Source organism: Lepisosteus oculatus, chromosome 4 (assembly GCF_040954835.1).
Source record: "Lepisosteus oculatus isolate fLepOcu1 chromosome 4, fLepOcu1.hap2, whole genome shotgun sequence".
NCBI classification, from domain to species: Eukaryota; Metazoa; Chordata; class Actinopteri; order Semionotiformes; family Lepisosteidae; genus Lepisosteus; species Lepisosteus oculatus.
In genome coordinates, this window is record NC_090699.1 from 65,347,503 (window position 1) to 65,375,196 (window position 27,694).

General features: G+C 59.0%; 1 protein-coding gene across 9 annotated transcripts in view; it reads right to left on the minus strand.

Annotated features, from left to right (window-relative positions):
* LOC102682506 (cyclin-dependent kinase 17-like) overlaps positions 1-26,796 on the minus strand; it is a 39,243-nt gene extending 12,447 nt beyond the window's left edge. For 4 of the 9 annotated variants that reach the window (XM_069189553.1, XM_069189558.1, XM_069189557.1 and 1 more), the window contains exons 1-6: positions 26,386-26,796; positions 17,690-17,829; positions 14,086-14,244; positions 5,030-5,163; positions 4,370-4,495; positions 2,448-2,504 (exon numbers count right to left, since the gene is read on the minus strand). In XM_069189553.1, coding sequence (XP_069045654.1) covers positions 2,448-2,504; positions 4,370-4,495; positions 5,030-5,163; positions 14,086-14,244; positions 17,690-17,819 — 606 coding nt within the window. In that variant the 5' untranslated portion in view covers positions 17,820-17,829; positions 26,386-26,796. The other 5 variants (XM_069189559.1, XM_069189561.1, XM_069189554.1 and 2 more) reach the window with 4 other exon arrangements.
* Positions 26,797-27,694: the final 898 nt, after the last annotated feature.

Sequence of the window (27,694 nt, forward strand, 5' to 3'; positions counted from 1 at the left end):
GGCTACTGCTACCTGTGCCGACGTCTACATTTGTTTTCCATTTTTTATTTAGAATGAATAGTAAAGTGCAAATGACATCATCTCTGGACCTTCAGGTTTCCCTGGCGACCACCGGAATGTCCAGCAGCGCTCTAGAACACCTGGAGTCCAGAGCCCCCAGACTCACCCACCTCCTGTCCCGGCAGCAGACAGACACAGACACGGGGACAATGACAGCAGCAACAGACACAGACACGGGGACAGACACAGGGACAGCAGCAACAGACACAGGGACAGCAGCAACAGACACAGACACGGGGACAGCAACAGCAACAACAGACACAGACACGGGGACAGGGACAGGGACAGCAGCAGCAGACACGGGGGCAGGGGCAGGGACAGCAGCAGCAGACACAGGGGCAGGGACAGGGACAGCAGACACAGGGGCAGGGGCAGGGGCAGCAGCAGACACAGGGGCAGGGACAGCAGCAGCAGACACAGGGACAGGGACAGCAGCAGCAGACACAGGGGCAGGGACAGCAGCAGCAGACACAGGGGCAGGGACAGGGACAGCAGACACAGGGGCAGGGACAGCAGCAGCAGACACAGGGGCAGGGACAGCAGCAGCAGACACAGGGGCAGGGGCAGGGACAGCAGCAGCAGACACAGGGGCAGGGACAGCAGCAGCAGACACAGGGGCAGGGACAGGGACAGCAGACACAGGGGCAGGGACAGGGACAGGGACAGCAGACACAGGGGCAGGGACAGCAGCAGCAGACACAGGGGCAGGGGCAGGGACAGCAGACACAGGGGCAGGGACAGCAGGAGCAGACACAGGGGCAGGGACAGGGACAGCAGACACAGGGGCAGGGGCAGGGACAGCAGACACAGGGGCAGGGGCAGGGACAGCAGCAGCAGACACAGGGGCAGGGACAGCAGCAGCAGACACAGGGGCAGGGACAGGGACAGCAGACACAGGGGCAGGGACAGGGACAGCAGACACAGGGGCAGGGGCAGGGACAGCAGACACAGGGGCAGGGGCAGGGACAGCAGACACAGGGGCAGGGGCAGGGACAGCAGCAGCAGACACAGGGGCAGGGACAGCAGCAGCAGACACAGGGGCAGGGACAGCAGCAGCAGACACAGCCAGGATGAAAGCAGCAGTCGAAACAGAGACAGGAGCGGGAAGGACAGCCATGACAGAAACCCACACGGAGCCCGAAGCCCCCGCAGCAGCCCAGGGGCCCCCCTCAGCTGTCACCATGGGAACCCCGCGGGCGCAGGGACCAGGGGCTGCTAACGCCCCGGACGCACCGCCCACAGGGGTACCCGCGCTCGACCCCCGCGGGCGGGGAGCGGGCGCGGCCGGCGGCCTGGGGGCGGCCCTCTTCCACGTGGAGCAGGCGCTGGAGCTGCTGGAGCGGGCGGGGGGCCGGGACCGGCCGGCCGGGGGCGACGCCGGCGGGCCGGGGGGGCCGCCGCCGCCTGGCGGGCCGGAGGGGGGCGCGTGGGGCGCCCTGTCGGGGCGCATCGCCGCCTGCCTGCTGCAGAGGGCCGCCACGACGATGCGCCTCCTGGCGCAGGGATGGCAGGAGAGGAAGAGGGAGCGAGGAAGAGGAGGCCAAACTTTCCCACACAACTTTGCCGCATACATGGACTCCGATGAATAAAGTACAGAAGCGTGGAATCGAACTCTAGTGTGTGACGTGCAGGAGACAGTTTCGGGTGAATCTACATCCTTTTTTTGCCTGACAGACGCGCTACTTTAAAGAAGCACTTTAAAGAATTAAAAACCCTCGGGTGCATCGCTCGCCCGGGGGAAAAAACAATCTGTTAGACAGCACCTTCCATGCAAACAGGGAGCACAGGATACCTGATAGGGCATGAAGTTTTAATGGAGCATTTCCTCAGTGCCATGAGCATTCTGATCTCGTCAGAGATGAAACAGGAGCTCTGAGCGGTGTGTCTGCTTTACCTGAGTAACGAGCTCACACTCATCAGAGATGAAACAGGAGCTCTGAGCGGTGCTGCTCTGTGCTGTGCGTCTCTGCTTTATCTGAATAATGAGCTCATACTCATCCAAGATGAAACAGCAGCTCTAAGCAGAGTTGCTCGGAGTCATGTGACCCAATGCCTGAATAACAAGCTCACACTCGGAGATGATACAAGAGCTCTGAGCTGCGTTGCTCAGTGCTGCGTGTCCCTGCTTTGTCTGGATAAGAAGAACAGGCCGTAGGTCAACACTTTACAGTGTAGGTGAAAATTAAATAGGCCAGACAGAAAGGCATACCTTTAAATTAGGTGGTAAAAAGATTAAATAAACGGAATATTGTGAGATACTGTAAGAAACACCAATTGTGGCCACGGACAACCTGTTTAAAGAGCCTTTGAATTCTGCTTCATGAATATTTAGTCCTATATGCCGCAATTCATAGGCAGGATATTACAGTGTCACTGTCTCCTCTTACCTCTCCCAGTTTGTCCAGTTTAACGTACGTCTCCAGCTTCCCAAACCCAATCTCGGACTGCAAAGACAAGAGCAGCAGGAAGTTAGCAGTCTGCACTGCCAGACACCTTTACCCTGGCACCTGCCACAGGCCCTGTCGGGTACAACATTCCACAACAGAGGTGACTGCGGTGCAGAAGGGCACACAGCACCATAACTGCAGTCACAATGATGTCACGCCTACAGTAATGTTAGTACAGGGAGGGCGGCCCAAGTGCCACACGGAAAACAAATAGGAAAACCAAACAGAGCAGAAGCTGCACGGAAACCTGTCCTTCTCAAATCCCGGTGGAGTGCTTGACCTTAGGCTGCAGGACAAGTCAGTTTAACTGGGACACTTAAAGACGGGATGGAAGGGGTCGGATGTTCTAAGAATTCGGAAGGGTTCGGGTCATGGGAATGACCACGTCAGGCCCTGGCACAGCGAGCTCACAAGCCAGGGCTGAAGTCTGCTTCTTCTGCGTGCTGGGAGTTCTGGCCCCACGCACGCCACACTCCCTGTCAAAGCTGAGGGCTGACACATCCTCTCCAGCGCTCTCACGCTCACTGCGGCACTGCGGAGTCCGGGCGGGGGGGGTTGGGGGCTGCCTGAGACGAGACCGCCCAGAGCGAACCCCCCCCTCCTTCATCAGCCAGCCTCGGTGGCGCTGGGCAGCGGCTGAGATCACGCCACCGCCCCGGCTGTTTCTGGGCCACCGCTCAAGCAGAAGGAACGAGCAGCGCATGGGTTAGAGCACCCCGGGGCCCCACGTGCTCCAACCCATCCGCGGCCCCTCTCTGCTCCGAGCGCACACGCCGGCCGCGCTGCTCTCGTCCAGTCTCTGCCCACCCTCCGACTCCTCCTGATCGGGCTCGGCCCCCCCGCCGCGCCCTGGGGCGACACGGAACCTCTCCAGCAAAAATACAGCCGCCTGATCTTTAAACGGGCGGCGATGCTGCCAGCTGGACACCGGGGGGCGCCAGCGCTGCCGGCCGGGGGTTTGGGCAGGAAACACACCGAGCGAGCCAGGCCAGCAGCAGAGTGACCCCCGTGCCACACGCCCCGAATCCCCCGCCAGGAGAGGTCCTGTAGAACCTAACATCCCAACCGAGCTCCGGAACAGGGCAGGCACTGAGCTCAGAGACGGGAGCGGCCATTTTATTAGGGACACCTCCTCGCTTTTGGATCGAGCTGCCTTCCTCTGCTTCCTGAGGCCGTTCCAGGGTGAACGATTTCGTTTCCGATTTAAAGTTCCGGGAACAGGCTCCACCTCTCCCGTTCTGCGACGCGGCTCGTGCCAGTTCCTAACCCATCCGCGGGGTTCCTTCAAGGGCCGGTGATCAACGAGCTGATCAATAATTCACTGTTAACACCCCCCTCTCCCTTCCGTGACAAGTAGGGACAGCTGGTGCAGAACAGTGAGGGAGGGGGGGGCTTTCAGCTCCCGAGAAGCATGGCCAAGACGAGGGACAGATGGAGAGGAGAAGACGCTGCAGGCACCTGACAGGACGGGAGACCAGCAGAGCCCTGAGTCAGGACCCCAGCTCTCTTAACATTTACCAGCTGAACACACATACGCCACACACGTTGCCACATTCTGTACGCGCGGCTCTCGGCTCGGTATGTGTCCACTGGCACGATGGCACACCAGAATCGCCGACTGACCGCGGTGCACTCCGCCAGCCCTGGGGTTTCAGTACCTGCGGTCAGTGTCCATCTGTCCTTGTCGACTATTTCTGTGCTCCCCCCGAAACTCTTAACCATGAGCAGCTGCCTTCTTAAAGGGGTTTTTTCCTTGCTTTACAAACCAACTCCCAAAAGAAGACGGCTAACGTTGGAAATGCGTTCTTACAGCCCAGAGGGTCAGCCCCTGCGGTACTGGTGCCACCGGCGGGGGGACTCACCAGCGAGGCGCGCCGGAGCCTGCGGCTCAGGGGCTTGTCAAAGGGCGGGCTGTTCATGGCGAACTTCTCCAGATACCCCTCTGGCAACCGGATGTCCGCAGGGAGAGACAGGCGCTTGTTAATGTCCTGGGGGAGAGGGGGAGAGAGAGAGACAGGCGCTCGTTAATGTCCTGGGGGAGAGAGAGAGAGGGAGAGAGAGACAGGCGCTCGTTAATGTCCTGGGGGAGAGGGGGAGAGAGAGACAGGCGCTTGTTAATGTCCTGGGGTAGAGGGAGAGAGAGAGACAGGCACTCGTTAATGTCCTGGGACAGAGAGAGAGAGGGAGAGAGAGACAGGCGCTCGTTAATGTCCTGGGAGAGGGAGAGAGAGAGAGACAGGCGCTCGTTAATGTCCCGGGACAGAGAGAGAGAGACAGGCGCTCGTTAATGTCCCGGGACAGAGAGAGAGAGACAGGCGCTCGTTAATGTCCCGGGACAGAGAGAGAGACAGGCGCTCGTTAATGTCCCGGGACAGAGAGAGAGACAGGCGCTCGTTAATGTCCCGGGACAGAGAGAGAGACAGGCGCTCGTTAATGTCCCGGGACAGAGAGAGAGACAGGCGCTCGTTAATGTCCCGGGACAGAGAGAAGGGAGGGAGTCGGCTCTCCGCCGCGGTGCGTACCTCTGTGGAGATCCGGCGGTGGCTGCTGTTCCTCATGCGGACCCGGACCGGGCTCTGGACCTCGTCCGAGGAGGTGCCGGACGCCTGGTCGCTCTCCCCGTCCGACCCCATCTTCACATTCTCGTGGACGATGCCTGGGGGGGAGACAGAGGGGGCGTCATCACGGCCGCTCCGGGCCCTGTCTCGCCCCCCTCCCCCCCGGCCTCCCTCCTCATTCCCGGCTTTAATAATCGAACCCCCAGCTGGCTCCATCAGTCCTTTCTGAATTGCGATTTGCCACCCCGTCTCCCAGCACCCGCTTCCACAACTGGGGAAGGAGTCGCCCCCTCACGACGAGCCGGATCCACACCGGGTCTGGGGGTGCTGCCGGTTGGACCCCGCGGCCCGGCCGCACCGCGCAGGGCGAACAGCACCTCCTCCGGTCCACCGCCAGCTCGGGCACCGCGCACTAAACACACGAGGAGTGGCTGGAAATCTCTCTCGTCCTCGGGATCTGGCCGTCTGCAGACAGATTGGACTCTACACACGCACTGGCTGGAGATGGGACGTTTGTAGCCGCAGACGAGCTTCTTATGACATCAGTAAAACAATCCCCGCCAATACCTACCAGAAGCACTATTTTTACGATCGCTGCGAGGCACATTCTCACGCACAAGCAGCTGGCAGCTTTGTGTCATCGAAAATCAGCGTGCATGTATATATATAGAGATTCACACTTGGAGGAACTAACAAGCTCTGGCCCCGTTCTCTTAATTAAGCTCAGGAGGAGGAGGGCACTGGCAGGAGCTCTGCACAGTTAGAACTGGGATCCACGGTAATGACAAATCGTTGCAGAGGACACAGGCTCATCTCGCCTCTTCCACTGTGAGGCAAACAGCTTCTTCCACATAATCAAGCATCCTTCCCTCTCACAGTGGCCTCGGGGGACAGACCAACATTCGCTGCTGCTGCTGCAGGGGGCTCAGTCTCCCACAGCAGACAAGACAGGCAGGGCGGCTGTCCTTCAGATCACAGCTGGGACTCTGACAAGGGAGGCACAGGCCGTATACACGTGCAGGCAGGAAAAAGGGAAGCTCATCATGCACAGAGCCTGCCTCATGTCAGGAGTGCTGCTGTTAATACCTCACACCACCGGCACAGAAAGAACCCGGACAGAGTTCTGACCCACAATCAACCCGGACGGGGTCCTCAACCACAAATGTCACAGGCAGGCAGGTGACGGGAACTGAACCTCCGCAGGTTTTGCACACAAAGGGGCCTCAATACAAGAAGTTGAAATCCAGAAGGTGACTGACAAAGACAAGGCAGACTACATCAGGACCAACGGGAAGCAAAAGCGAGAGGGGACAAGGGGAAACGACCGGCAGGTCCTTTTGCAAAAGCAGATTCCTTGATCGTTTCACAGTAAGACACAAGTCCGCACATCAGTAACACGAGCATAACGGGGCAAAACGGCTTGGGCTCTCATTCCTGCCTCTCGACGCTATCCCAGCTCTCCCTGCCGCGGCCCAATCGCCGCGGGGTTCCAGGACCACCAGTGACAGCAGCGAATACGAGATGCCCTGCCTCCACCTCTCTTAGCGCACAGACCCAGGCTCCTTCGCTACGCCTTCGGGCGCACCCCGCTGTCAGAGGGGCACAGGGGCTCAGCTGGCCGAGATCGGACCCCTCGGGGGCTCTGCCAGCGATACCTGATGGCCCTGAACGGAGAGAGAAATGGCCGACAGCAACTGCCTGTGCACCCCCCCTCTGCTGGCTGCGCCAACCCCGACTGTGACAGGGCCCCCGAGACCCGTCGCCCGACCGCAGCCGGGCTGGCAGAGCAGAAACACGGCCAACGGCACGACACGCCACAGCACATAACCCACCGCTCCGTCTCCGAAAGAGAGCGGGAGAGGGATTCCCGAGGAATCAGGAACTGCAGGTCCAAATCTTCACCTGGCACTGGCTCCTGGCCTACACGGGTCTGCCACCGGGGGGGGCGCACACGCACACTCGCCCCCTCCCCCCGCCGAGCACGGATCTCTCCCCACATGTTTCCAGGCTTTCCCCTCCCCTGCGGGACTCACCGATGCGGTTCCCGATGGGCCGGCACGTCTCCAGGATCTTCAGCATGCGGAAAGGGGAGAGCCTCTGGGGCTCCCGGCTGGGGTCCCCCATCCTCGCCCCTCAAGAGAGGCTCGGGTTCGATTTAGTTATTTATTTCTGAACAGGAAGGAAAAGTTCAAGGTCCCACCTTCTGTCCAAAGCGGGGTTTCCAAGAGAGATTAAACCCCCAATCCCGAGGCGCCTCGGCTTCACCCCGTGCCCAGCAGAGCAAGATCTTCGGAACAAGGATCAAAATCCAGCATCCCTCCAAAACACCAGCGGACGGAAGCCGGTCTCAAAACGAGCTACGCCGACGGGAGCGTCTCTTGACTGGCCGGGTCTGGCCGGGCTGACGGACGCGCAGGTGGGGCAGGCAGGCGCCTGTCCCGCATCCCCAGAGAGCGCGGCTGAACCCGCTGGCTGTCCGGGAAGCAGAGCCCCTTCCGGACCTGGAGGAGGTCCACCAGATCCCACTGCAGCCCCACGGAGCTTATTCTCCCTCTCCTTTCTTCCTCTCCTCTCCTCAGCCCTCTGGCCCTCCCTGCTCCCCTCCCGATCCTCAGAATTCACGGGATCCCGGCCCTTTCCTCTGTCCTCTCCCCGCGTGCCCAGGTCTGCTCCCCGTTCCCTGCGCCGCACATCAGCTGCCTGCCTGCCGGCCCGTCTGCGCGACTCTTTTGTCTCGCCTGCCTGTTCGCGGAGGAAATACCAACGGTGTTGTCTCTCTCTCTCCCTCCCCCCCCCGACACAAACAGTGGAAATACCAGCTAACTAGCGTGAACGTGCACCCCCCTCCTCTCCCCAACAGAGGACAAACCTGCTCTCCGATTCCCAGCCCCCCCCGTCTCCTCCGATCCGGGAGAACACAGTGGAGCAGCCTGCTCGCATGGAACTGAAAGCTACACAGTTGCTCCCTCCTCCCTCCCTCCCTCTCTCTCTCTCTCTCTCCCTCCCTTCAAACAGTCGGGTCAGTCCAGTCCGGTCCGCCCGCCTCTCTCTCTCTCTCTCTCTCCTCCTGTTCAATCGCTCCCTCAGTGCGAACAGTGAGCTCGCCCCTATCCCTGTCCACAGCCTCCCTCCCTCTCCCCGCCAGCAGCAGGGCCTGAACAGGCCAGTGTTTGAGCGGCGCCACTCCCCAGACACGGCCTGGGAACACTGGCCGTTATTCATCTCCGACAGGAGCCCCGCAAAAACACGGAGAGACGGAGGCGCGCTTAACCCCTTCCCGCCCACGGGAGAGACCCGGCCGACTGCTCTGCAGACACCCCGCCTGCCGCTAAGCCAACCCCCCCCCACCAGCCCAGCCCTCATTATCACGGCTCAGAGACCACCCCGCACCGAGGGGCGCTTCAATGAGAGAGCGAGTGCTTCCCCTCGGGGAACCCCTCCATCGGGGGGCGCAACGCCCAGCAGGCACAGCCCTTGGCGGGAGGATGTGCGCCTCCTCATCGAGGCCTGGGGGTGCGTACCCCCCCCCCCCCCGAGCTCTTTCAAGAGGAGCCGCCCACCGGCCCGGCGGGCCGGTACCGGCCGTCAGGGCTCCCCCTCGGCCCGGCCCGGCCCGCAGTGCCCCGCTCCGACTACAGCAACGCCGTTCCGCCCGGCCTGCCTCTTCCAGCTCCTGTGCTCTTCCCCCGCCGGACACCGGCGTCGCCTAGGCAACACCGGACACAAAGCCAGCGACGGAGATGACCGTGACCTACAACCTTCAGGGCTCGCCCCTGTGCTCCCCTGAGCCAGACCCTCTCCTCGGGCGGGGGGGGGTTAGAATAATGAAATCTCACGATCTCCCTCTGCTGGCCTCTCACTCCCAGCGGACTGCGTTCGGATGGACCGCGCTTGGCCGATATCCAAATCCCACACGCCTGTGCGCTGGCACGCCTGTCCTCCAACCAGGGCTGCAGGTTCCAATAACCAAGCGCCCACAAAACCACAAGCCAGAGCTCAGCGAAGCACTTTTTAGATTTTTCTGCTTCCAGGGGTGACGGGGTCTCCACGTGACCCCCCCCAGTCGGCCTCGCTCGAGGGCTGGTCACCCCAGAAATGCTCCTATTTTAGGCCGTTCCCATCACAGAACTGCAGAGGAAACTCAATCACCACTGAAGGCTGGGGAAGGGATCAAACAGCAGATCACTTAATGTGTTAATGTTACAGAAATCTAGCGGATACATTTGTATCTGTGTATACAGCTGGGATTTTCAACAGGAGAAATCGAAGTGAACTACCTTGCTCAGGGGTATAACAGCTGTGCCACCAAGGATGTGAACCCTAAACCTTTCTGTTCAAAGGCCAGAGCCCCTGAACACTACTTCTCACTGCTCCCTATGGTCCCCAAAAAAACCCCAAAAAACCCAGTAAAAACTAGACGTTGCAGTTCCAGAACAAAATGACATTTTGAAACATTCGTTTCACCGCCCGGCAGGACAAAGTATAGCACATCCCACACCCGAGAGCTGGCACTCGGCAAGACCTGGAGTGGATCTCACTGCTCGGCAACAGAGGTCACACAGCGGCTTCCAGAGACAGCCCCCCCAGCGCTCACTCGAACCTGCTGCACCGGGTCAGTCTCCGTACCCCGCTGTCCGCTCCTTAACACCCGACGCTTTCTACAAACAAGGAAAAGGCCAGCAGGGCTCGTTCTCTTGTTCGCTTGCTTTTCCCCTGTTCCATTTGGCGAGGAGCGAGCGAGCGAGCAAGAAAGAGAGGAGTGACCTGGCCACGGCCTGCAGACAGGATCGGTGCTCAAACGCCCGGCCACGCGCACACACAACCCGAAACCACCACCCTCCTCCGCTCGGTAACCGATAAGCCCTCTCCTCCCATTAGAAACACTGACCCTGTAAGGAACCGATAGCTCCTTCAATTACACTCAGAAACAAAGTGGGGTGAGGGTGGGGGCTCTGCAGCTGGCTGGCTGGCAGAAAGTCAAGGCTAATTTAGACATACTTAACAATCTCCACAGACACAAAGCCCCTCGCACCACGGCTAGACAGCAGCTCACACCGAGAGAGATCCGCCAGGAACCTGACCTCACAGCTCACAGCGCGATGCCTCAACTCACTGTAGGGTAAGCAGCAGCACAGGCTGCGTGAGATGCGTTCGGTAATAAGCCATTTCACCCACAGATCTCACCCTGGCTTCTTGCAAGAAACGCTACACATTGGCTTCAGCACGGTTGGGCCCTTTGCACAAAGAGATGCGAGAGCATGGAACAGGCTACCCAGCAGTCCTCCGATCAGCTAGCTATAAGAAAACAAACGAGCTCGACATGCAGAACCCTCATCCGTGAGCAGCATGTTGTGTTCTTATTCAATTCTCATCCAATTCACCCTAGAAAAACCAATACCTATAGGTGGGCAACACGTATTTCACCTTCTGATGAAATAAGTTGCGCTTTCACATTAACGGACTGAAAGCTGTAGTGTATTTAGATCTGTGCTTATTTTAACAAACCACCTGCTGAGATGATCAGAATTAAAGCACTCGAATGCCTGTCGCAGTGTGGGAGAGCAGGAGAACACCAGTGAAGGCGGCCCAAAAAGATGGACTTCTTTGCTTCGAATACCCAGACCTGGGGACAGGCAATGTGGCTTCACTCCCTCTGGAGCAAGAAGAAGCACTTAAAATGGATCGACAATGAAGACGGTGAGCGGATTGAGCTCATCGCAAACCAGACTGCCTGTCTCTGCACCTGCGATGACGGGATCGGAGCACACATTGATCATTCCAGCCAGAGACCTGGGATCCATAAGGCCAGTTACAGACAAGACACCCAGACAAACGTGCACAGCAGAGGACAACACCATTAAGGAAATGGAAGGGCTGGAGTTAATGTTTAAAGTTTTATGATTCAGCGTGCAGCCTGCCTGTAAGTGCTTGTTACAAACGAGCTTATAAAAATAGATGACATGCCATTCCTATTAATCATGATTACGGCGTTCAAGGATCCAAGATGGGGAACTGGCCAGTAATTGGCTCAGGGATATTGATCTCGTGAGGACAGCGGTCCTTGGGATTTTGTTTAAATTCTTCCTTGCCATTTCCTTAATGGATTCGCCGGTCGTTTCTGGGGTTCTATGTAGCTCGGCGATTTAAATGAAGCCCTTGACTCCTGCTGCAAAAATGATTTTGAAATGTCAGTGCAGTAGTCTTTTAATGATTCATTCCACCAGAGCCCGCGTCCCGCTCCCCGCTGCCTGCCTGGGACGCCGGGACACCGGGACACAGGGCCAGAGAACCGGAGGAGAGGCCCGGATTTCAGACCTGCCGCAAGAGAAACTCCGGAGCAGTTCGTTTCAGCACCGCGGCGGAAGACAGTCCGGTTTCCCGTCCTCTCACTCTGCCTCCGCTGCGCATGTGTCTGACAGGGCGAGAACTGGCCCCTTCGTCTCTCGCCCGCGCCCGCCGCGCGACTGGGCAAAGCAGAAACCCGGAAGAGCCCAGCTGACCCCGCAGGTTAAAAACGTCTCCTTCGCGGAGGGGAGCGTGGGGGGGTCAGGGCTCGGGGCCCTTTTCCGGAGCACCTTCCGTGCGGAGCCTGCGTGTTCTTGTGGGCCTTCTCCCCAGGATCCCCGATTTCCCCCCAGCTGGGCTCCTCTCACCAGCTGCTGTGAACTCTCCCTTTCCCCGCGGCCCTGCGACGGACCCGTGTCCCCCCGGAACGACCCTCACCAGGGATAACCGAGGGGTGTGGAGTCCCGGCGGGGCGATCAGGGAACAGGGCAGTGACTTACGGGGACTCCACTGCGTTCAGCAGCGCCTCCTGGAAGCTAGGCAGCTCATTTCTGCCAAGAAAAATGAATTCAGGTGGGAGAGAAAATCCTCTTCTCTTGTTCTGATCCTGTTTTCCAGTAGTGCTCCCTCCTACCCCTCTCCTCTCTCCTTGTGTCTGCGCGGCTCTCTCCCTCCAGCTACAGACCTGCGGGGGCTCTGCTTCCTATACTTAGTCCTGATCCGGCAGAACTAATCCTGCCGTCTCCTGCTGAGCGACGGCACAGGGACGAGGCAGCGTCTGTGGCTCGGTGGAGCCCCCCGCTGGCAGACCAGAGGGAGCGCGTCTCTGCGCGACAGGCCTGTGGCCCGAGAGAGCCCCTCCAGCAGGCCCTGCAGCCCGTCCTGAAATGGCCGACTCCCAAGCCATGACCACAGCCTTTTTATTCCAAGCGGTTCCAGAGGTTCAGCACTGTAACTCGCAGATCAGTCGGGAAGAAACCAGCCTCTCCAGGCGTTCCTTTCCGCTAAAGCAGCAGTGCTTCTGTACCGAGAACATCAGTTCTTTTCCGATCTCCCGTTTCTTTCCGGATCCTGCAGCCCGGGAGTTAACTGCATTAACAAAGTGAAGCTCCACTGAACTGGAAGCCTTCAATCCCAGCTGCGGCAGCCCTAATGCAGCGCATGGCCCGGCTCCAACCCGTCACGTCGAGCCCTGCGGACAGCAGAGGCACACGGCACAAACGGCAGCTCTCCGGCCGCGGTCCCTGCTCGGCAGACCAAGGACCTGGCCCCACCGCCGCCGCCTCCCGAAACGAGTGGATCAGCAACGGAGAGAAAGAGAACGGGTCGGCACCCCTTTGCACAAAGGGTGGTGGGAGTCTGCAACAGGTTGCCCAAGCCGTGTTGCGGAAACTCACCTTCCAAGATCCTCAGAAGACAGAACGGTCTTCCCCTCCCGATTTACAACCTTTATGATCTTAAAATCACGCGCAACGCCCAGTCCTGGCCGCCCTGGGCCCTGAGGGCTTACAGCTGCCCAGACTTCTCTCTCAGGCTGGGCCTTCTGGACCCCTGTGTGCGCTGGGCATGGCCAGCTGCAGCCTCCTCATCCACCTTGAATCACCCTCTCCCCATCGGTGCTGGCTCTCCAGCGGGGGGCGCCGCCGCAGGGCTGGCAAGGGGTCGAACGAGTGAGGGCGCGTGGGAGGGAAGCACTCCGCCCTGGTGCCAAACAGATCCGCACCCAGAGGTGCGACATCGTGCAAAGAAAATGAAGGAAAATATACAAACCAGGGGCGAAAAGGTCAGGTTAGTCCAGCCCATCAGCAGGTCCAGCACACGGCAGAGTCGGGCACGAGTGGCATTGTTCCTTGGGTCTGTCCCGGGGCTTTCGTGTCTTTCCAGGCCCCGCAGAACCACAGCTCTTCCCCTGACTCGCGACTCTCTCCCCATCTCGCTCTTCCGGGCCGGTGCTGGGCACCGAACCGCCCCGTGACCTCGACCCGGGCAGGGGAGGACCGGTGAGGGGCTCCGGCGGGGCTTGGCCGAAGAAACCGCCCCGATGACCCAAGACCAGGCCTGTCACGTCCAGCCCAGTCCCTGGCATTCTCCCCCGCTCTGTCTGGGTTGGGACACTCTCCACGGAAGCAGGAACGTTCCTTCCCAGAAGAAGAACAATCGGAAGCAGATGCAGACACACCTGCAGCACAGCGCCACGGAAAACGCAGGATCTGCGGTTTCTGTCCCACCCCGAGCTCCGCGGACCCGAAACCGGGCCGGTTATGACAGCCCGACGCGCGCAGCCGAGAGAGGGGAGCTCAGAACGATCATCCTGAGGGGTCAGCTCTTCCTCCGCATCCTGCTGCCCAGGGGCACCACGCACTCCCCTGTTTTCTCATTAAGACACCATCACCGGAGTAAAGACCTGTGCCCTGCTGCAGGCAGAGAACGCACTGCTTTTACAGACTTGTCACAGTACGCTGCGGGTCAGACAAACTTCTGCCCGGCCTGAGGTGGGGCCTGTTGTTGCCTAAAAACCAGACGTCAACACTCAACACCACCAGCAGAGGGCAGCGCGACCCCATTCCCACGCTGGTTCTGCTCTGCGGCAGGAAAAACAGGAGTCAGCGGGATCTTGCACAGACATTTCGCCCGGAGAGGACGGAGGCGGGATGGAGACGAGCACACACACACACACCCACACGTGCGTGCGCGCGAGAGGACAGAGTGCGATGGGGACAGACGGCCGGGCTCACCGAGCGAGCCGGTCCTCTCCAGGGCCAGGTAGGGCCGCTCCCCGGGCGCCGCTGCCGGGTCCCGGCGCAGAGCCGCCCGGCCCAGAGAGCCCGCGTAGTGCCGGAGGAACGAGGGGGCGCTGTGAGAGGGGGCCGGGCGCACAGGGGACACCATGGGCTCTGGGAAACAGAGGAGAGAGGAGACAGGGAGCACACAGGGGGGAGGAGGAGAAGGGAGGAGACAGGGAGGACAGAGGGGAGGAGGAAAGGAGACGGGGAGGACAGAGGAGAGGAGGAAAGGAGGCGGGGAGGACAGAGGAGAGGAGGAAAGGAGGCGGGGAGGACAGAGGAGAGGAGGAAAGGAGACGGGGAGGAGGAAAGGAGACGGGGAGGAGGAGGAGGAGACAGGAGACAGGGAGGACAGGGGGTTGGGGCGAGAGATACAGAAAAACACCAGTAAGAAGAGAGGAAGCAGCAGGAACCCCGAGGGCCCGAGCAGCGTCTGAGCACTCTCTCCTGCGACAGCACTGCAATGTCCTGCGCCCCCTCGTGACGGGGACCCCCACAGGTCAGAGTGTTGAACCCCTGCTGGCGGCCCAACGGCTCTTCAGTCCTCAGTGAATACAATCACGCAGATCTTGTGATCTCAGCACCTGGACAGATTTCTCTCTCCTTGCCCCTCTGGGCATTTCCCTTCCCCGTCTTAAACAGGGTGGGAAACCCCCAGCAAAGACAAAGAGCCCCCCGCCCCCTCATCTCCACTGCTCAGCCCGGGAGTAGGACCCACAGAGCTTCTGCCATCCTCACGCCTGGAGCCCCTGTCACCTGAAAAGGAAAGCGAGGTCATGGGAGCTCGGCGGGGTGGAGACGGGGAGCGGGGATGAACAGCGGACAGGACAAGCGATGGGAGCGGAGGCCAAGGCCGTCGTGCCAAGGACACGGACCGGCCAGACAGGCAGAGGCAGGCAGCAGCCAATGGGAGCGCGAGGTGCAGATGAACCGGCCAATGGGGTGGCGCCGCGCAGCCTGCGGGCGACGGGGAACCAATCTCAGCCAATGAGAGCGCAGGGATCTCGAGCCCGCGTGACGCCAGCGTTCCTCGAGGCCCAGCCGGGAGCACGGGCCCTGAGCCCCCACCTCCAGCGCAGGCTCGTCCGGTCTCGACGGGCCGGCGCGAAGCCAGCAGTCCGGCCCCCCCAGCCGGGCTCTTGCCACCCCCCTGTCCCGACTCTTCCTGAGGCTGGCCTCTCTTTTCCATCACCGCCCCCCCGCAGGACGCTGGCGCACAGCCTGCCACAGCCCCTCCGCGAGAGAGAGGATGGAGAGAACGCAGACACACTGGCCAGACTGCAGCTCTGCAGAGCGACACTGCGTCCTTCAGACGAGGAGAGGCTCAGAGACTGATCGCTCCACACCCTCCGCGGGAGGGAGGGAGAGAGAGAGAGAGAGAGAGAGAGACACGCCGCCGGCATGCCAAGAGACAGAGCTCTGCTGGAGAACTCTCCAAAAAATCTGTCCCGAAGGTCTCTCCACCGTCAGCGGAAACGCACAGGAGCACTGCAGCTCCACTGGAACGTGGGACGGGCGCCAGGAGGAGCGAGGAACACGAGGAGGAAGGCACAAAGGAAGCTTCTGTGCCCAGCGCACCGCGCCCCCAGCTCCCCGGCGCGTGGCAGGAAGAGGCGTGGGAGCCCGGGGCGAGATCCTCCAGCTCCCGAGGCCAGCAGGACCGCGCTGGAAAACAGGCTGACGCTGAAGACCAGCAGCCATGTCACACTGCAACGCACCACTGGAGCTCAGCAGTGTGGGCCTGGCCAGTACCTGGAGGGGAGACTCCTGGGAAAGCTGAGGCTGCTGCTGGGAGAGGTGTCAGTGGGGCCAGCAGGGGGCGCTCACCCTGTGGTCTGTGTGGGTCCTAATGCCCCAGTATAGTGACGGGGACACTACACTGTAAAAAGTCGCTGTCCTTCAGATGAGACGTAAAACGGAGGTCCTGACTCTCTGTGGTCATTAAAAATCCCAGGGCATTCCTTGAAAAGAGTAGGGGTGTTACCTTCGTCACTCTGCTCTCCTCCCCACTGAGAGCTGGGGTGTGGGGGGCGGACTGGAGCATCATGCAGGTGGAGGGTCACACTGGTGGGGGTGGAGGGGATCCCCAATGGCCTGTAAAGTGCTTTTAGTGGAGTGTCCAGACAAGTTCTCACCACACTCATGTAAAAAAAAAAGGCAGGGCATCTGCCGGGCAGAGCAGTCGAGAGAGGGGTCCATCAGCCAGGGAGCCCTCTGTCCCCAACACGCTGGCCGCGGAGGGGGCGTGGCCTGGGGTGGGCGTGTCGGGGGAGGAGCCTGTCTGCACGTCCTTGACGTGCTGCTGCAGAAGCCTGTAGCCATGAAAAAGCTCACAGATGGCTTTTTAAAAACTGGCGATCCTACACGAACGACAGCACTGATGATTGGGCTTGTGGGAAGAGACTGCCTGCCCACCTCTTCCCCCCCCACCTCTGCATACAGGCGTCTCTGCCAGAAAGCAGGTTTGGAAACTGACAATGCCAGATCTGAAGAATAAAACAGGAGCCAAGGCAATAAAAGAGAAGCCCGATAAGGAGTTAAATCCCAGCGGTGAGCTCAGCCGTCTGCACTCGGAGCCAGGCAGGCTGAGCTAATGACTGGGTACGGGTGCTCTCGCCGCCTGCCTGCTCTGACCTGATTTCAGGAGCAGAGATGTGTAATTACAATAATCACACACTACAGCAACGCACGCCCTGGGCTCGCCGCCCCAGCAGTACCGCAGGCCACCACCAGAGGGCCTCCCTACTCTGCCCTCCCTGGCTCCCTTAGCCCAGATTCTGACGGAGCACCTATAAAAGGAATGCCCGACAAAAGTCCTCAAACACATTTTCCAAAGGGAACACATGGTGGAGGAGCCGACAGGTAGGTGTCACCTTAGCTGGCACGGGGCTTCTCTGCTGCGTTGCAGAGTTTTGTGCCGTGATCCTAACAGAGGCGCTCTTTGCCCCCATTAAGCGATTCGGACTGAGAATTAAACACAGAGTTCACGAGACTGTCTCTTGCACAAAGACTGGCAGACTGGGGAGCCCAGGACACGGGGCTGCCCCAGAGCTCCAGACGGGCTGACTGCAGCCCACTGCTACACAGAGATAGCGTGGCTCTGACCCCTGGGTCAGAAGGTCACCCACCCCAGCCCGGAGCAGCCCACAGCCAGCCCAAGGGCTACCGGGCGCCTGTGCCAGACGCCCCAGGAAGACTCGACGGACAAAACGAGGTTTTTCTCCTCTCTGCTCTTTCGGCCGGAATAAAGGCCGTCTGCTGGAGCCAGCCAACCTATTTCATCAGATCGGCAGCCCTGGAAGATTCTCCGATCGGGAAATAAACCCAGGGGACACAGACGAGAAATAACAGGTCACGGCCTGGGACTCCGGGACCAGCACGGGCTCTGGACGCACGGAGCCCGTCTCACCAGACACGAGTAAAAGACCACCAGAGCGCCTGCGAAGCCGCCAACCCGCGCCAGGCACAGTGCCCCCCCCCCTGGGATGTGTTGCGTGGACATGGCGATGACGAGGAGGGGGGAGGGGGGGGGGACGATGGCCGCCGGCTGCCTTACCGTTGTCGCGCGCGGCGGCGGGCTCGTCCAGCGTGATCTGCTCGGCGAGCTCGGACAGCGACTCGTCGACCGGCCGGGCGCTGCGCAGCGTCATGGACAGGCGCCGCTTGATGACCTTCATCCTATCCATCCGGCCCGGCCTGCAAAACAGGAGTCGGGATCAAGACCGGGAGCCAGAGAGCGCGATCCATTTCAGGACCTGGGGGCTGCAGGCTCCCTTCTGAAAGTACTGTATGGCCTTACTGGCCCTGAAGAAGAACAGGGTCCCTTCCAGGCAAAGGCTCAGAACTCGAGACCAGGAACAGGACAGTTTACGCTTGTCGTGCTCCAGATTTTCAGCAAAGCAACAAACATTTACAGTGAAAGAGCAGCGCTTCTCCAGTGATAACAGTACAAGCTTTCTGCTGCTCGAAAGTCTAGGAATGGATCAACATTGCAAAGGAGCAGGACTCCAATGTGCTACCCAGATCATTGGACAGGAACCCAGCAAACTAATCCCCATCTCTGAACTGGCTCCAACACTCCGCGCTCCTCCCCACTGTAAGCTGGTGTGTGTGGGGAGCGGACTGGAGCATCATCCAGATGGGGGTACACACTGATGGTGGTGGGGGGGATCCCCATGACCTGTAAAGCGCTTTGAGGGGGGTGTCCAGAAAAGAGCTACATAAGTGCAAGGATAATTATTACAAGTCTGAGCAGCCTGGACTAAGGATCACAGGCATGAAACAAAATGGACATCTGGAACAGCCTGGCCTTGCGCAGGGAGCAGGGCCTGACGCAGATGCTCACACACAAGAGGCCTGCTGTACCGCAGGGCCTCATTCAAAAGAATGCAGACCCAGTTCTGCAGACTGACCTCCTGGAGCGATCAAGCTGTAAACTACAGGGCACAGAGCTGGTGACTCCGCAGGTAAAGATAAAGCACCAACAACATACATGGGTGGGGGGAAAAAAATCATAATACTAATAAAACCACCCAGAAATCTTTTTCTCCCCTGAACATCTGCGTTTCTGTCCTGCTGCCCCTCCCCGCGCTGATCGCGTTACAGGCGGCGGTACCAATTCAGTGGGTAACCGGGCCTCTCCCCGACCCAGCCCGACCCGCAGTGCCCAGGAGCAATGCCACTGCAGAGCAGAAGCCCGCAGAGACCCGCTTTTCTGGGGACAAAACAGCTGAGGGGCCCGCGGGCCGGAGACGAGACGCCAATCGCCCATCGGACTGCTCGTCCCGCACGGCGCCAGTGGCCCGTCTGGGGATCACAGCCCCCCCAGCGGCAGGGTGGCCCCCCCAGTGCGTCACGTGTGCCTGCTCGCAGCCGACTGACCCTGGGAATTACAGCCTCCCGGCGCCAGTCTGCGGGCCAAAGTCCGGGACTCCGGCTGCAATCCTGCCAACTCCCTCCTCGTCACCCTCCAGCCCCCACCCCCTCCCGGAAACTGCCGGCGTTCCTTGGAAAGCCAGGGCATACGGACACCCGCGACCTCGGCCCCTGGAAAGCCAGGAGTCGTAGTCACTCCCGGAGGATGGGATCCTCGAATCGGCCCGGTGCAGGAGGGGGGGAAGAGGAGAGAGGAACGCAGGCTTTGATCCCGGGACAGACTTTCCATTTCCGGTGGAAAACTGCAAAAGCCCAGCGGGAAAGAACCTGCACCTCCTCTCTCGGTCACAGAGCAGATACCACCACGACCACAACAGCAACGTTCCCAGCGCTCATGGTCACACTGCAGCCTGCTGGCAGAGCGTCTGCATCAGGCCCTGCATCCAGCACCGGAGGCAACAGCCCCCACCCCAAATCAAAAGTCAGACCTCCAAAGCGGAGATAAACAACACGACTGCTGCTACGTGCGGCACGCAGGGCCTGACACAGACTCTCACAGCTGTTATGCCGCAGGTGCCCAGGTCCAGGGGAGGAAGACAGCGCCTGGAGGTGATCCCGCGCGGCGTAGCGAGAGAGCAGGCCTCGCGGATCACACCTGCCCGTTGGGACGCTCGCTGGGGATATTTTTAAGCCTCCGTTCCAGTTCTCCGCGTTATATAACAACTCGGCCACATGACGCGCACACCAGACCCTCCCGTCTCTGATGACCCCCCCCGCCCGAAAAAGAGCAAAGAACCCTCCGATCTCCGCAAGCGTCTTCACCGAGCTGCCCCCCCGCGGGAGAGAGGCCGATCCCAGGAGCTCAGGATGTTCCCCAAACACAGGGAAAATCCATTCCCCGGAGGCCTTGCTCACATCAGCATCCTCGCGAGAAACCGACTCTCCCGGGCCGAGCCAACCTTAAACCCCCACGCCCACCCCACACCCGCCCGCCCGCGCGTTTCACAGAGAGGGGAAACAGCCGGCTCTTCCTCACGAGCCCCGTGCGCGGCACGATGTCCCGGCCGGCCAGCTGAACAGCCCACTCCGTCCCACCCGCCTGCAGGCGGCATCTTCCTCATCGCTGCCCGTCACACGACGGCCGCGGCGGACGAGCCTTCATCTCTCCCGCCACAGTCGCTCCTCCAGCTCAGGACGCAAAGCCCCGCCCGCTCTCCTCCTCCAGCCCGCAGTCTGAGGGCAGACGCGCCCAACCGCCCGCGCCCGCGGGGCAACGGCAAGACTCCCACGGCACGGCGGAGCCGTCTGAACCGCGGCGGGCTCGCCCCCCAACTGGTGAAGGGGAAAAAAAGCCCGGCGCCCGTTTTTTCACGTCTTCCCTCTGCCTCACTCGCGCTAGGGCTAATAGCCACGAGACAAACGCTCCAACCCCCATCCTGACGCCACACGAGCCCCCACATCCCGGAGTGCCCCTGCGGGGCCCCCTCAACCTGCAGACAGACGGCCGGGGAGAACGGGCGACGCTGGCTCATGGATTCCGACGGCGAGGGGGGGGCCGCCTTCCACTCCCGAGACAGGGACCACGGTGGAGAGAGAGCCGGAGGAGGGCCGGGAGAAGCAGGACCATCCCAGCAGGCCGGAAAGGGGAAGTCGGTCAGTCGGCACAGTTGGGCGTGAGAGTGTGAGTGAAAGAGAATGTAAACCTCAGCCCCTGCTTGCACCAAAGAACTGGGGGGGCTCGAGACGAGCTGCCCAGCCCGATACGCTGGCTTCTCTCAAGAACCAGCTGCATGAGATCCTGGGATCGATGAGCGACTAACGACCCAACAGAGCAGGCGGGCCGCAGGGCCCGTTCCTGTACCGTCTCAGGAAGCGAAGAAGTGCTGATCCGCAGAGTCTCTGCCCGCAGACACACAGAGACGGACAGACTTTGCTCCAGGAGGCCTCACTTTCTCTCCGTCACGGTCTTGCCCCGTCACGGGCACAGAGACACCCCCCACAACCCCCACCGCCGCCGCCGCCTCGAATTTTACTGCCCCGAGGTGCACCAGTCTGCATGGCGCAGGCCTGTCCCGAGACCAACAGCTGCTTCACACAACCTTAAAAAAAAGGATTAACAAGGAAACAAAACAAGGATATTGTTTCCTCCAAACAGAAGATCTTGCATAAACCTTTTTGCTCTTTATAGCGCGTCATAAAAGAGCTTTTGTAATGACTAATCTTCCTAAGGTGTGGATTCAATCAGAACTTTGACCCATCAGTCAATTGCCAATTAGAAACCTAGCTCTTGGTTGGATGGAACATTGTGTCTCTTAGCCCAGGGAAACTCAGGTGTTGGGCTGGCTGGTAGATTACACTGGGAGACTGGACTGGAGACACTGCTAGAGACACTGCTGTCCCTCCCCTCTCACACTGACACACAGAACAAGGTGTTGGGCTGGCTGGTAAATTACACTGGGAGACTGGACTGGAGACACTGCTAGAGACACTGCTGTCCCTCTCCTCTGACACTGACACACTCCTGCCTGGACTGGAGACACTGCTCGAGACACTGCTGTCCCTCTCCTCTCACACTGACACTCTCTCACTGGACTGGAGACACTGCTGTCCCTCTCCTCTCACACTGCCCCTGAATTCACTCACTGACACACTCCTGCCTGGACTGGAGACACTGCTGTCCCTCTCCTCTCAATCAGAGACTCCGTACAGATTTACTGTCCTCAGCTGCCTTCGGGGAGACTGTAACCCCTCAGCCACAGACGACCCCCCTTCCTCCAGAGCCAGATCCCCGGAGTTCCCCAGCACACGGCTCCTCAGCTCCAGAAGGAAAGGGGATACGGCTGTTAGAGGAGAAGACGGGAAGTGATCATGCTTTCAATCCACAGAGAGATGGATCGAGAGAAATCAGATTATTTATTCAGAGCTTTTCTTTCTTCCTCCTGACTTTTTTTTCGAGTTGCTAGGTTACCGGTTGCTGCAGAGTTTTTTTTTTTTGTCAAAGCTTGTGTTACATAAAGTCTCTTCCAGGTCAAGCCCGACTCCTGCAACGCCGGCCTAAAATTCCACTCAAGGACCTCGTCGCTGCCCTGCTCGTTAAGGTCGTTAACTGGTGCGCGGTCTTCTTCAGGGTGCCAGACGAGCCATTGGAAGCTGGGTGCTTGATTCGTCAACAGCTGTTAATTGGTCGGTTGTTAAATCCGGTCGCACCTGGCTCTGCAGAGGAGGGGGGGGGGGGGGGGGGTGCATCCGCAGGGGGAACAGCGCCCTCTTGTGGGGAGCCGGAGAATCGCACATCAAGAGCAATCCAACACCAGCCCAGTCCTGACCACCACCTTCCCCTTCCCTTGAAGATCACACCTGCGTGCACCCCCCTTTTGTCAGCAGCTTGGGGAGCTGAGGGCATGCACCCAACAGCTCCAACCCCACCCCACTGGTCCTGATCACTCCCCCTCTGGCAGTCAGTCTGACTGACCTCTAAGACACACCTCAAGCACCAACCGAGATCTCAGAAACGTTTCCACCTCAGTCTTCACCAGACCAAGGGTTGTGCTGGATCACAAAAAACACGAGGGGTTACCCTGGGCTGAACGCGCCCTGAGGAGCCCCCCCATCCCCCCATCCCATCACCCTCCCAATCTTGCACGTCACACAGAGCTCAGTGTAAAACACAACAGAGTCTTATTTCCAGCTGCGACACGTTTCACTCCATTTACTTACTGCATCAGAAGCAAGACTTTAACCAGCTAATAAATCAGGCTGTTTTATGTACAGCCGGTAAGGTCTTGCCACCTGTCCACATAAAACACCAAAATAAGCAAGCTAGCTCGTCTAAAAAGCTTTTGTCTACCTAGGCAAGTCGGGTGAAAACAATTTCCCATCCACCCTGAGACAAACTCCTTTACCCACCATGCACTGCGGTGGGCTCAAATGAAGGACCTTGCTCAGGAGTAAAACAGCCAAACTACCCCCTGGGACTTCAACCGCAATCCCAACCACTACTGCACACCGCAGCCCAAAGCTCACACAGTGTACAACAGCTAGAGACAGAGACAGAGACAGAGACAGAGACAGAGAGACCTGGCTGCCCAGAGAGGACAGGCTGAGCTCCCACTGCCAGCGGGGAGAAACAGAGACAGAGGTGCACTTCCTACTGCACTCCGACTGTCCCACTATTCTGGGATTTGAGAAACATTCTCCCCCCCCAAAATAACAAAACTAATCCCAGAATTCCCACACCACGCCAGAATCACAACGGGTCCCACTCCTACTGGGAGAGGGAGGAGGGAACTCAGCTGAACTGGCAGCCCAGTGTGCGACCTCCCGTCACAGCCCGAGGGACAGTGAGCCCGTCTCTCAATACAGTTCCACGTCGTATGCGAACGTCTTGCATTGCTCATGTCTGTAGACGTCCTGTTAAGAGCATGTGTTCTGGCAATGCTGTAATTCGTCGGGCCCATAGAGCCGTTTGGAGGGAACAGAGGACAGGTCTGGGAGAGTCAGCACACGGGCCGAAAGAAGGGGGAGAGAGAGAGCAAGAGGGAACAGCGGACAGAGGCTGGGGGAAACACCCACAGCTCCGGGACATTAACAGTACTAGTCACCAAGCGGGGCGAGAGGCAGGGGTCAACCCCCAGGCAGACCAGGAGACTGTGGCTTGCCAGGCTGGCTGGGGCTCCCATCTGGCCCGGCGCACGTCAGAACTGATTGGATCATTTGCTCCGTTAGACCCTCCCCCTCATGCCTGCTCCCCCAGGCCCAGCTGGTGAGGCGCCCAGATGTCAGAGTCACCGCAGCGGCCAGGAAGCGGCCCGGGTCACATGACGCCGAGCCATGGCGCTTGTGTCTCCGCTTACACATTTACACAGGGCACCCAGGGCGGGTCCTGGGTCCTGGGACCCATTCCACCACACACACACACACACACACACACACACACACACACACACTCATTAGCTCTCATCCCTGCAGTACAGCTCCCCTCTCCTTGTGGACATCTTTACAGCTCGCTGTCTCGGGAGGGCTGGAAGTATCGCTCAGGGCACCAGTCCTCCTGGCTCCTCGCTGTCCCCCCCCCTGCCCTCTGGGAAGCGTCCCAGGAGCAGAAAGGCACGGACTCGGAGACTGTTTCTTCCCACAAGCCGGCAGATTACTGAGCTCTGCCCCTACCACCGCCACACACCGGGGTTTTGTAAAGTTGTCTAGTATTTAACTTGCTGTTGCTGCTGCTGTTCTGTGTTTAGTTTTAGTGTTTCCTTGGTACTGGAGCACAAATGCAAATACTGGGCTCGTGCGGCTGACGAGCTGAACTGAACGAGCTCTGCTCGGGGCTCGGCGCGAGCGCTCGGTTTGCAGTTCCTTCATCGTGCAGGAGGTCGCCCTTTTACCCGTCGTCTTCCTCACGTCGTTTAAAATCTCCGACCTCTGAGCAGGTCTGAGCACCCCACACCTGCGGCAGAAAACACTGTTGACTGATCCGACATCAAGCACCTTAATGGCACGATTAAGGGCTCCAATTATGTCATTAAGGTTGGCCGCAATAAAAGCCAGGTGCGGCCCCACAGCAGCTGGGCTGGGAACCCCTGGGGTTCCAGGGTCAAAGGAGCCGCAGATGTTGCCCGTGTCCTGAGCCCCATTACTGAAAGAAACAACCCCTCCCAGATTTTCAGCTTACCTACAGAAGGCCCACGTGCAGGACTCTCCAGGCACCCCCCCACCCCAAGACTACACCACTGCGCTGGAATTTAATTTCTCTGCACGGTTAATAATTATACAGTTACCCCCCCGGAGCGACCACAGGTGTAAAACCGATAACTGCTGGGGGGGAGGATGTCAGCTGCCCCCGAGTGCGGTATTTCTCCAACCTCCCGCTCCACACAGGAAGAGCAGACTCTCCGCAAGGTCCGAGGTCAAGGCTGCTGCTCCACCACCAAAAAAAAAATCCGCTTCCTGCCTAGAATGCATTCCCGTACCAGATCGAAAAATCAATAAAGCGCTAGCATACTATTTTTCAGGTTTGTAAGATCCGTCGTATTGCACGGTCCTGTGCCGGGCATGTGGCGAAACCCGGACACGAACACCCATTTAACCTTTAAATCCGGACGGGTTCGACTCACTTAAGCCTTCGCAGGAGCTCAGCTCAGCCTGGCTTGCGCGTTATATAATTTCTCCCCTCACGGGCTGCAGCGCAGGCTGGACGCGTCGGTGCGCATGTTCCCGCACTCCGGAGGGAGAGAGACTCGCCCGTCAATAATTCGTGCGTTAGGGGCGCCGTACCCCGCTCTCCGCCAAGACCCTCGCCCCGCAAAACTCACTAACGTGTCGCTCAGCACCCCGAGGAAGATGAACGCGGGGGGGGGGCTTGTGCGCCGGGTAGCCGCTTCTCCTCTCTTTAAAAGCCGTGCAAATGCCTCGATGGTAACAACACGCAATCGATTCGCCCGGTTACTGCGGCAGCTGGCGTGCGGGGAAGCCGGCGCCGCACGCCAGCGTCACTCGCAGTTCAACAAGACCACGGCGCCGGCCGGCCGGCCACTTTGATTAAACCCCCCCCCACCAGTGTCACGCATTTACCGCCCGCCCGGGAACCCCCCGACTCTTTGGAGTTGTTCTACCTCCCCAAAATAACACCTTTTCACCAGACCGAAAGCGAATCGATGAAACGCGGATCCCGGGGCCTTGATCTCGGCTTCTCCCCGGCTTTTCCTGATTCCAAAAAGCCAGAGAAAGGGCACTGCCTGGCCGGTGACGGTAGCCCAGCTCATCCCGGCCCTGGGGCTGGGTCTTTGTCCAGATAAACACATAACCAAATATCAGCTTGGCCAAGAGGAACTTTGTTTTTCTCCTCACTGCAGCATCTCCTTTAAGCGCAAACCCGCTCGTGTGACCGTTTTCGCGAGCAGTTTAAAATTAGTTTCTTGGGAACTTGGTGGACGCTACAAGATCTCACAACCAGACCGGTTATTATTTCAGGCGTTCGGGAAAACCTCGCCAGACGTCCCAAGGCACTCAACGAAACACAAAGAAGAAACAAAAAAAAAAACGTTTCGGTGATATCTACCTGATCAGAAAAGGTCAGGAGCAGAGAGCACGCAGCTCCGTCCAGAGTTTGGACTTTCAGCTTTCGTTACCTGCGGCATTATAACTTGAACTGATTTAAAAAAAAGGGCAAGATGTGCTCGTCTTAAGAAAAAAAAAACATCTTCAATAAACCGTAAAGGCTACATCTCTAACGCCGTACGACAGCTACACGTACACTAAGACAGAACCCCCAAAAAAGAGCTACAGCTTACCTGGCGCACACCTCACACGAAGATGCAGCAGAATTCACGCCGGGAGCCGGCGGAAAGTTTTCGGCCAGTCTTCCCGTTTCACACTCACCAGTTTGGAGACGGGTCCTTCAGCCTGCCTGCGCACGGCGATACAGCGGCGTCGTGTCCGCTGACACAAGTTATCCTACTCCTCCGCTGAGCCCGCAAGCGTGTTCATTTATTGTAAGATCATTCCGGCTACCCACAGCCCCGCGCGTCCGCGACAGACTGGCGGATGTTCCTTCTGCTGCCCGGGCGACGTGGGGGAAGACTCCGGCGCACAGGGATCGTGATTCAACTCACTGTAAAATCCGCATCACGGCTGGTCCTGTACGTTAAAACCAAAACAACAACATAAAAACACACACACACATATACACAGCGGGGAGTCAGTCTGCCGAAAGATCCGGGAAAACAGCAGCATGAACGCGTGTGTGTGTGTGTTGGTAGATATCGATGCTGCGCCGGTGTGCACCAACAAGGAGAGAGAGAGAGAGGTGGAGACAGGGGAGGAGGAGAAAGAGAGGCTGTAACAGAACCCCCATCCCTGCAACACAGAGAGAGACCTGTTGTTATAAACTGAACAACTGGGGTTCTTGGAGTTGGTCTGGGGTTGGGGGGGCTGGAAAATCGCAGTTTCGCAGAGAGTGGAAAACGGTTCCCAACACACACCGTGGGCGAAACAGGTCGACCGCAGCAGTTCAATTACTAATCGTCATCCGGCAGAAAGAGCCCCCTTCTCTTACACGGGTCCGTGTTGTGGGCCCGGGTGAGAGCGGGTAAATGCAGAGGCATTCGCGGACGCTGTCGTCAGAACAGCAGGTCGTCTCCCCCGCCGTCGGTGACGACCACGCCAGCGATGTTCCCAGCCGGGAAGGAGGGCTTCCCCCTGGTTAGAAACCGAAGCCCACAGGCACAGAGGCGAGGTGTGCGGGCGCCGAGGACGGTGGTCCCCGTCTGGGAGGTGAAAGTTGAATGCCCTCTGACTCGGGCGCTGCTTGGATGCAGAAAAAGAGACAGCCGGGACCCGGTTCTGAATAACAGCAAGGAGACATTCTCCCTCTCCGACATCGCTGTGGTCCGGCCCGGACAAATAGTAAAAAAAAGTTTTCTGATACGCGTTTTGTTGAGATCCTTTGAAAACCCTTGTTCTTAAACTACTAAATTATTTAGCTGGAGCTTTAAAACAAATAAAATTACCCTGGCACCCATTTTTTATACACCTGGGTATTTGACTGGAACGACCTGGGTGAAATAAGGGAACAACTGCAGTGTGAACACAGAGCTGGTCCCAGCGGTATGGAGCAGGGACCTGTGAACTAATCACACAGTACACCAGTCACACACAGGACCACTGTCACACAGTACACCAGTCACAC